This window comes from Octopus bimaculoides, chromosome 9 (genome assembly GCF_001194135.2).
Source record: "Octopus bimaculoides isolate UCB-OBI-ISO-001 chromosome 9, ASM119413v2, whole genome shotgun sequence".
NCBI lineage: Eukaryota > Metazoa > Mollusca > Cephalopoda > Octopoda > Octopodidae > Octopus > Octopus bimaculoides.
The window spans coordinates 88,057,478-88,068,410 of NC_068989.1; the positions used below are offsets into that span (position 1 = coordinate 88,057,478).

Below are 10,933 nucleotides of genomic sequence, written 5' to 3' on the forward strand. Positions count from 1 at the left end.
CCTAACGCCAACCACTCAGAGAGTGTAGTGGGTGCTTTTACGTGTCACCTGCACGAGGCCAGTCAGGCGATACTGGCAACGATCTCGCTCGAAACTAACACTTAAAAAAAAAAATAATCATCACCGTCATCACAATTTACTCTTTTACTTGTTTCAGTCATTTGACTGCGGCCATGCTAGAGCACCGCCTTTGGTCGAGCAAATCGATGCCAGGACTTATTCTTTGTAAGCCTAGTACTTATTCTATCAGTCAATTTTGCCGAACCACTAAGTTACGGGAACTCAGATTCCACATTCATTGCTGCAGTCCTTCAGTTTTTCTAAGCCCTGTAAAAGAACTCGGAAAGTTGGGCCTTGTGATACCCTTAAAGCCAGGAACTTTTCAGCACCCCTGCATATGTATAAACATACAACAAATAAAATAAAAAGAATGGTAACCAGAGAGTGGCTGCATTAATGCTAATGCAGTATTTAGTTTTGTCCACTTGGAGATTTGAATTCAAATACTTCCAGAGGCAATGTCTGTAATCTTATCCTCTCATCATTGTGTTTATTCTCACCTTTCTATGCTTGTATGGGTCAGATGAATTGCATTGAGGCAGATTTTCTACAGCCAGTCGCTCTTGTTGTCAACATGCATTTGTTTCCAAGCAGGGTAATATTTCCTCACAGCATTCATACACAAACAGCACAAGGGCTAAATGTGTTTTACAGAAGGTTGCAAACAATGTTAAAAGTACATGTGTCTGTGGAGTGTTCAGCCACTTGCACGTTATTTTCATGAGCAGGCTGTTCCATTAATCAGATCAACTGGAGCCCTCATCGTCAAAAGTGACAGAGTGGTAAGTTATATGAGTGTGTGTGTCTCTTCATGATGGCATGGCACAATAGTGTCACTGTCGTAGAAGCAGTGACATTAATTTCCAACTGTCCATGAAAGCGTCATGAGGAAAATATTAAATTGCTTGAAAACAAGTAAAGGTTGATGATGGGAAAGGCAGACATTTGACCACAGAAAATCTGCTTCAACAAATTCCATCTGATCCAGGCAAGCAAAGAAAAGCGAATGCGGAGCAGCAGTACAGTCCCAGATCTATGAGCAATACTCGACACTCTAGTGGAAGTCTTACTCAAGTTCTGTAGAGAAAAAGTAGAGCTGGACTATTGTCTGGTCCTGAAGAGAAGGCTTAGTTTTTGGGATAAAAAAATATTCAAGTTCGTTCAACATGAGAGACGAGAAAAAATTTAAACTCCATTTGGAGTCTCTCTGACAGCATTAATTAGCTATTAACTGCCTACAATTATACAGCTTTAATTATCTAGTGATTAACTGTACCCAATTATACAGTTTTAATTAGCAATTGATTAACTGTACAGTTTTACTGTTTATCCTTTATCTTTCACTTGTTTCAGTCATTGGACTGTGGCCAAGCTGGAGCGCTGTCTTGAAATTTTTAGTTAAACAAATCAACCCCAGTACTTATGTTTTTTAAGCTTAGTACTCATTCTATTGGTCTCTTTTGCTGAACTGTTAAGTTACAAGAACATAAACACAACAACACCAGTTGTCAAGAGGTGATAGCAAACAGAGACATATATATAATTACTAGCTGACCATGTGCCATTGATAAATGACGGCTAATTATAGTATTTTATATATAAATAAGTTACAAAATAAGGTACATAATAATCACACATACAAACATTAACATACTTCCCTTGTACAGGCATACACACATATACTCACACAAAATTGAAATGTTGATTTTTTTCACCCCTTCCTTCCTCTCATTGCTATTACTTTCTCTCACTCCCTCTTAGTCAGGGCTATTACTCTCACTACTTCACCTTCACTGAATTACTAATTTCTCTCTTCTGCGTTCAGCGTGATTCTGGACAAATATATATATATATATATATAAAAACACTACGCTCATTATTATATTAGGATATATATATATATATATATATTCAATGGGCTTCTTTCAGTTTCTGTAGACCAAAACCACTCACAGGGCTTTGTTTGGCCAGAGGCAAAAGCAGACACTTGCCCGAGGTGCCACACAGTGGGACTGAACCTGGAACCATATGGTTAAAAAGCAAACTTCTTACCACATAATCATGCCTACACTTAATTATACAGCTTTAATTAGCTGTTGATTAACTGTACGTAATTATCCAGACACCATTGCAGAACACACTCATCCAATTCTGCCGTTCAGAGAACAAGAAAAGACCACCAATAAAGAAAGTACGTACCTGAGACAATTTCACAATATTAACATTCTGTTCGATTTGTTCTGGGTTGCGAGCTCCAACGATGACAGACCGGACGTTCTGCTGTTGTAGTAACCATGACAGACTGGCCACAGGCATATTGATATCAGCTTCTGTACAGATTTCTTTCAACTTCCCAAGTGTCTACAAAGAGAAAATAGGATAAAGTCAGATTTATTTCCACATGATTTCACACTTTCAAATTGCGACCTGACCTACCTATCCACCCATCCAATCCTCCTGTGTTCACTTCCATATAACTTGAGTCTACGCCCTGGCACCTCTTCACCAATGTTTTCTCTCCTTTTCTAATACTTCACTCCTACTCAGTTGAGGAGGCTTGTCTTGCAAGTGACTTAGTGACCTTACTGGTGCTCGTATCACATGAAAAGCACTTAGTACATTCTGTGAAGTGGTTGGCGTTGGGAAGGGCATCCAGGTGCAGAAACCATGCCAAAGCAGACATATTAGAACTTGGCACTATCCTTTCGTCCATCAGCACCTCTTAAAATGTCCAACCCATGCCAGCATGGAAAACAAACATTAAACAATGATGTTGATACTGCAAAGACAATAGCAAAATCAATCTACACATTCTATTAAGGTATTAATCGGATTTAATTGGGCCTCAGAGAGGCAAAGTGACCAAGTTCTTTTCGAGTGTTGGGCCTCACGGAAGCAAAGTAGCTGAGTTCCTTTCGAGAGCTGGGCTTCAGAGGTAATGACCAAGACCTCTGGCATTATGTCGTGCTTGAGAAGAAGACCCATCAAGCTGAGAAAAATCGTAGTTGTGGCAGATACTGGTGTCATGCAAATGGCACCCATGTCAGTGGCACATAAAAGCACCCATTACACTCTCGGAGTGGTTGGCATTAGGAAGGGCATCCAGATGTAGAAACCATATTAAATCAAACTGGAGTCTGGTGTAGCCTTCCAGCTAACCAGCCCTGATCAAACCATCCAACCCATGCCAGCATGGACAATGGACATTAAATGATGATGATGTGTGGGGTGTAAGGATGGAGGTAGCACAGAAAACAGCTTCCGTCACATTCCAGGGAGAAAAACTAGAGGTAGTTGATAGCTTCCATTACCAAGGTGACCAAGTCAGTGGTGGGGGTGGATGCTCTGAAAGTGTAGCTGCTAGAATAAGAATAGCCTGGGCAAAGTTCGGGGGGCTCCTACCTCTGCTGGTGACAAGGGGCCTCTTGCTCAGAGTAAAAGGTAGACTGTATGATGCATGTGTGCGAACAGCCATGCTACATGGCAGTGAACATGGGCCGTGACTGCTGAGGACATGTGTAAGCTTGCAAGGAACGAAGCCAGTATGCTCTGCTGGATGTGTAATGTCAGTGTGCATACTCGACAGAGTGTAAGCACCCTGAGAGAGATAAGTTGGACATAAGAAGCATCAGATGTGGTGTGCAAGAGAGATGACTGCGCTGCTATGGTCATATGTTGCAGATGGATGAGGATAGCTGTATGAAAAAGTGCCACACCCTAGCAGTAGAGGAAACCTGTGGAAGAGGTAGACCCAAGAAGATCTAGGATGAGATGGTGAAACATGACCTTCGAACATTGGGCCTCACCGAGGCAATGACAAGTGACCAAGACCTTTGGAGATATGCTGTGCTTGAGAAGACCCGACAAGCCAAGTGAGACCGTAACCATGGCCTATGCCAGTGCAGCATAACCAGCCCATTTAAGAGCACCCTTCAATCACTGGGCAATAAATTGCACTTGCAAAAACCTGTTGAGGCAAGTGAAATCGTTGTCATGGCCGATGACAGTACCGCCTGATTGGCACCTGTGCCAGCAACACGTTAAAAACACCATTCGGACATGATCGTTGCCAGTGTCACCTGACTGGTTCCCGTGCCAGTGGCACGTAAAAAGCACCATTCAAGCATGATCAATGCCAGTGCTGGCTGACTGGCTCCCATGCAGGTGGAATGTTAATAAGCACCATTCAAGCGTGGTCGATGCCAGTACCACCTGACTGGCCCTTGTGCTAGTGTGAGTTTGTCTGCCTCCAATGCCAAAAAATTCCTGTCATCAAAGCTGGTTGAACCTCCAATCAGCCCATACCAGATCATCTCAATCCATGGACATAGCTAGACCCACTACTAAATGCCTACACACAAGGACCCAAGTTGAGAACCACTGGTTGAAATTTAAAATATAAAAATACTTACTTCAAATAGAAGTTTTTCGTGGCCATCCTGACCATGGCGGGACATTGTAGTACTGAAAAATAAAACATAAATGTAACAGCAAGATTATTATTGTTGTTGTTTTTTTTTCTTCTTTCTTCAAATTTTCTTCCATTTCTCACCGAGTGTTTTCCGTACACCTAGGGCAGAGAAGCTCATTGTATGCATTCCTAGTTTACACACGCAAATTCACAGGTAAAATACATAGTTAAAAAAAAAAATTAATAAATAAATAAATTCATGAATGGATGGATGTTGTTTTCACAGCGATAATGCTCTTCTCAGTACATAAGTCATTCCAGTTTACACGATTTTTTGCACTTCCTATAGGGATGGTAAGCCTGGTGTCATTTTCAAATAGGTTTCAGTACCTTTTTTTATCATTCCTAGAGATCTTACAATCACTGGTATGGTAGTCGCCTTGAGGTGCCACATTTTTTCAATTTCTATTAGCAAATCTTTATATTTACTGATCTTGTCAAATTCTTTCGCCGCTATTATTATTATTATTGCCTTTACTACATAGTCAAAACGACTCCAGCCATGACCCTTCCATCCTTTATTCAGACACTGTATCTAGGACTACATAATCTGCTGTATATCTTTACAGGTTAGAAGCTTCTTTCTCAATCACATGGTCTTGTATGTACGTATATCTATATGTATGTGTGTGTGTATATATATATATATATCGGAGAATTTACGAAAAAAACAACAGACGAAGACAGATGGTGTAAACAACAAAAGGATGTATTAGTTTAACGCTTGGGAATAGAGAAAATATTTGACGTTTCGAGCCTACGCTCTTCAACTGAAAGGAACACAGAAAGAAATAAGGAGAGAAACAAGGAGAAAAAAAATATAAATGTAGTGGTCAGCGAACTATCATGGCGAATGATATTTTTGTCCAGAATCACGCCGGACGCGGAGGAGGAGAGTGAAGGAGAAGTAGTGAGAGTAACAGCCCTGACTGAGAGGGAGTGAGAGAAAGTAATAGCGATGAGAGAAAGGAAGGGGTGATAGATGAATAAGGAAGGAAGGGATGTAAAAAAAAATCAGCGTTTCAACTCTGTGTGAGTATATGAGTGTATGTGTGCGTGTACAAGGGAAATATGTTAATGTTTGTATGCGTGATTATTATGTAGCTTACTTTGTACCTTATTTATATATAAAATACTACAATTAGCCATCAATATCAATGGAATGTGGTAGAATAATATCTTGCAGTGTGGGATCGCGCATTGTCCTGATGAAACATCACTCCTTTTCGATTCACTAAAGCGGGTCTTTTTTTCTTCAAAGCTTGGTTTAAACGCTCTCATTGCTGACAGTAGACTTGAGTATTGATTGTTGCATTAGGTAGTAACAATTCAAAGTGAATTACTCCTTTGCAATCCCACCAGATAGAGAGAAGAACCTTTTTCCGATGAAGTTCCCTTCTCGGTTGTGGTTGAGCTTTTTCCCTTTTACCAAGCCACTGTTTACAACGTTTAACATTTCGATAGAAGATCCATTTTGCGTCACCAGTCACGAATCTATCCAAAAAGGGGGAAATTAGTTTGCGAGAATAGAGAGAAGAGCAGATGTCAACTCGGGATTTGCGGTTGCTTTCGGACAATTCATGAGGCACCCATTTTCCAAGTTTAGGAACCTTTCCAAGTTGTTGAAGATAACAATGAACAGTTGTCTGGTTTGAACTAAGCTTTATTGCCAATTCTTCAACTGATAATGCAGGATTTTCTTCAAGTAATGCCTCAAGGAGCTTATCATCAAACTCAACTGGACGTTCGATCTTCATCTTCAAGGCTGAAATCTCCACTTCTGAATTTTGCAAACCATCTTCTGCAAGTTCTTTCATTCAAGCATTCTTTCCCATAAACTGAGTGGATGTTTCGAATCGCTTCGGCTGCAGAGTTTCCTTTTTTTTGTACTCATAAAGCATTATGTGCCTCAAATGTTCTTTGGATACTTTCATGTTAGAAAAGGTTTTAATCAAAGAAATTTTAATTCTATTATTCTGTAAAATAATATTTAATTAGTTTAAATGCACACAAATGCATTAAAATAATTTTTAATTCCATTAGACATTCTAAAATACTATTAAATTTCATTCGATTTTAAAAAAGGTAAAATCGGACAGAACTTATGGGATGACCTGATATTTGCTTCAGTCGTTAGACTGTGGCCATGCTGGGGCACCGCCTGAAGAATTTTAGTTGAATGAATTAACCCCAGTACTTATTTCATTTTTAAGCCGGGTACTTATTCTGTGAGTCTCTTTTGCTGAAATGCTAAGTTACAGGGACATAAACACACCAACACCGGTTATCAAACGGTGTGTGGGAGACATGTATGTATGTGTGTGTGTGTAAAACAGAAAGAGACTGTGTACACCAATGTAAATACTTGGTAAAGTTTAACAAGGAAAGATAACTCGTGAAAGACTAAGTGAACACAGCCCAATGCATCAAGCCATTGAAAATTTGCCTCAGCAAATTCTATCTGACCCATGAAGTGTGATAAGAAGCTTGCTTCCCAACTACATGGTTCCAGGTTCAGTCCCATGCCATGGCAATGTGGGTAAGTGTCTTCTACTGTAGCCTAGTGGCTGACCAAAGCCCTGTGAATGGATTTGGTAGATGGAAATTGAATGAAGTGTGTGTGTGTGTGTGTGTGTGTGTATTCTTCACCACCACATGACAACTGGTGTTGGTGTGTGTATTTATGTCTCTGTAACTTAACAGTTCAGCAAAATGAAACTGATAGAATAAGTAACAAGCTTTCAAAAAAACATAAGTCCTGGAGTCAATTCATTCAAATAAAACTTCTTCAAGGCAGTGCCCCAGCATGGCCACAGTCTACTGGCTGAAACAGGTAAAAGACAAAAGATGCAAAAGATGCAAAAGATGCAGGCAAGGAAAAGGAGGCAGGAAAACGGTGATGATGATGAATGAAAAGGAGTAACTCAAAATTTGAGAGTTTTATGGTTTCAGTCACAAGTCCTTACCTGGATTTAGAGAAGAGCTTGCCACGTCGTCGACCCTCAGGTAAACTGTCAGGGGCCAGGTATTTGCCAGAAAGAAGACCTTGCTGTAGAGGTGAGTAAGCCAAAATGGAAATGTTTTTCTCCTTACAAATTGGTTGAACTTCGTGTTCGATTGAACGCCACAGTAAACTGTAACCTAGCTGCAACGACAAAGAATAGTTAAGTTGAACAGGTTGTATATGAATCATCATCATCGTTTAACGTCCGCTTTCCATGCTAGCATGGGTTGGACGATTTGACTGAGGACTAGCAAACCAGATGGCTACACCAGGCTCCAATCTGATTTGGCAGAGTTTCTACAGCTGGATGCCCTTCCTAATGCCAACCACTCCGAGAGTGTAGTGGGTGCTTTTACGTGCCACCGGCACGAAGGCCAGTCAGGCGGTATTGGCAACAGCCACGCTCTTAGGGTATTCGGCCTGGGCTCAGTTGCAGAACTTCCACAAACCTTCAGTGAAACCCACATTAGAATACAGTTCCCTTATCTAAGATGATGTTGTTGACACACCAACAAACACCTTTGATCACATCCCCAAATTAAGGCCATCCAGCTGATTACCAAGTTCCCATTCATCAACATATAACAACCAATCTACAAGATGTGCTGATTCCTCACTCAACCGATTCCACAGTCATTACAACAGCCTCTGATCCTGGAAACTAACTAGACGCACACCAACAATTCCCAGACCAAACCCTGTCTTTGCCCTACCCCTATGGTTAATCCTTCATCAGCAAAACATTATCCCTCTGGAACACCCAACCAGTCCATGTTTTTTCCTGCAGCCATTGACTTATAATGTTCAAGCTAAATACTCAAGTGAAGGTCATTGATGGACCGACTCCTTCCTCATGAATGAAATATTAAAAAACAAAAAAAACACACACACATTGCAACACCACCATTATCTCCCATGACCAACACAAACACCCACCACCATCATCCTCCACCATTTCCACTATTCCACTACCCCCCCCCCTCCAACATCCCCACTCACCACCATCTACCCAAACATCACTATTCACCTCTTCCACCATCAATATACCTGGTTAGAAATAGGTTGACCACCAGCTTCAAGAATGCTCTTCATGTTTTTCGGTCCAAAGTTGCAGACACCATAGTAATGTATCCTTCCTTTAGCAACTTGTCTCTTCAGTTCTTCCACAGTGGCTGTGTAGTCAGAAACCATGTTTGGCCAATGGATCTAAAAAGACAACAGAGCAACAGAATAGATTTTACATTCCACTGAATTGGGGAGAAGCAATCACAGAGATGGGCAAGATTAACAAAGCCAGTGATTTTTGGAGATGTTTTTCTTTCTATTTTTTAGCTTAGTTTTAACATTTTTCAAATAAAAGAGGTGCCATATTTTCCAGCATACAAGTCAAATTTTTCAGATCAAAATTTAAAAGTCAAAAACATAGGTCTACTTATACACTAAGACTACTTTAGAGAACCAGAAGTTCCATGTGAAATGCAACAGGATTTGAAAAGATATTGGCAATGTTTGAATATTTACACCATACACTAGGTCAACTCGCATGCCAGAAAATATGGCACATCTTATAGACGGGTACATATGGCAAATTTTCAAGAAAATGGATCAATGAAGGTTTTATTTTAAAGAACATACATTTGGAGATAGGTCCTTGGACTGACTCTTCATTACCCCCACCACTGCTTAATGCTATATCTTACCTGATAGATATCGATGTAGTTGGTTTTTAAGCTCTGTAGGGAGGTAGTGATCGCAGCATCAATCGCTTCAGCTGTGTAGCTCTCACTGGGACCAGTGGAACGGAAACCATACTTGCTTGCAATCACAGCATTGTGGCGTCTTCCTTCTAGACATTTTCCTAGGACACCTTCAGAGCGGGGATACGCCTGGTTCAGGAAAGAAAGATTCAAAAGACTTACAAATGACGGAAAAAATAAATACAGGGTGTCCACAAAGTCTGGGTACATGGGGATTAATACATACTTTAAGAAATTATTATTTCTTATATTTAATTGGCTATGTTATGATTTTATTTACTCCATGTACCCACATGGGAATTGACACATATTTTAAGAAATTACTATTTCTTATATTTAATTGGTTTTGTTATGATTTTATTTACTCCATGTACCCATATGGGGATTGACACATATTTTAAGAAATTACTATTTCTTATATTTAATTGGTTATGTTATAATTTTATTTACTCCACATACCCAGACCTTGTGGACACCCTGTACATTGTGTCATGCAACTGGCACCTGTGCCGGTGGCATGTAAAAGCACCCATTACACTCTTGGAGTGGTTAGTGTTAGGAAGAGCATCCAGCCATAGAAACCATGCCAAATCAGACTGGAGTCTGATGTAGACACTCAGATTGCCAGCCCTGGTCAAACCATCCAACCCAAGCCAGCACGGACAACAGACGTTAAATGATGAGGATGATGGTGATTCCAGCACAAATATACACACAAGAGAAAGACAAGCATTGGGTTGTCAGATCAAAATTTTTCTGTACTTGGCACTCTGTTGTCCTATGTCTGAGGTAAACTTTATTTGAATTCCAAAAACAAGAAGCACAAGTTGTAGAAGAAGAATAGAGCTACAAAAACCCCATAAAATACTGCAATAAAAATATTTTTGTCTTAATTCAGATAACACTGGAAAGATTAACCTTTTATCATTCAGATTACTGTCAAACATAAGGTTTATTTATTCACAATGGTTTGTATTAATCCTGTATTATCTTGTAGCTTCAACATTTCAATGATGTGACTATTCTTTTTTTTTTTTTATCTGTTTTAGTCATTTGACTGCGGCCATGCTGGAGCACCGCCTTTAGTCGAGCAAATCGACCCAAGGACTTATTCTTTGTAAGCCTAGCACTTATTCTATTGATCATTTTTGCCAAACTACTTAGTTACGGGGGACGTAAACACACCAGTATTGGTTGTCAAGCGATGGTTGGGGGAACAAACACAGACATAAATAACATATACATACAGAACCGCCTGACTGACCCTCGTGCTGGTGGCATGTAGAAAGCATCCACAACACTCTCGGAGTGGTTGGCGTTAGGAAGGGCATTCAGCTGTAGAAACATTGCCAGATCTGATTGGAGCCTGGTGCAGCCTTTTGGCATGCCAGCCCTCGGTCAAACCGTCCAACCCATGCCAGCATGGAAAGTGGACGTTAAATGACGATGATGATGATGTCATCATCATCATCGTTTAACGTCCGCTTTCCATACTAGCATGGGTTGGACGATTTGACTGAGGACTGGTGAAACCGGATGGCAACACCAGGCTCCAGTCTGATTTGGCAGAGTTTCTACAGCTGGATGCCCTTCCTAACGCCAACCACTCAGAGAGTGTAGTGGGTGCTTTTACGTGTCACC

At 40.5% G+C, this 10,933-nt stretch overlaps 1 protein-coding gene across 1 annotated transcript in view; it reads right to left on the minus strand.

The window, feature by feature from the left end:
• Positions 1 to 2,145: 2,145 nt before the first annotated feature.
• LOC106869834 (NADH-specific methylglyoxal reductase) overlaps positions 2,146 to 10,933 on the minus strand; it is a 15,979-nt gene continuing 7,191 nt past the window's right edge. Inside the window, exons 2-6 of the mRNA XM_014915728.1 lie at positions 9,236 to 9,421; positions 8,583 to 8,741; positions 7,498 to 7,676; positions 4,473 to 4,524; positions 2,146 to 2,421 (exon numbers count right to left, since the gene is read on the minus strand). Coding sequence (XP_014771214.1) covers positions 2,161 to 2,421; positions 4,473 to 4,524; positions 7,498 to 7,676; positions 8,583 to 8,741; positions 9,236 to 9,421 — 837 coding nt within the window. The 3' untranslated portion in view covers positions 2,146 to 2,160. The remainder of the gene's footprint in view (positions 2,422 to 4,472; positions 4,525 to 7,497; positions 7,677 to 8,582; positions 8,742 to 9,235; positions 9,422 to 10,933) is intronic.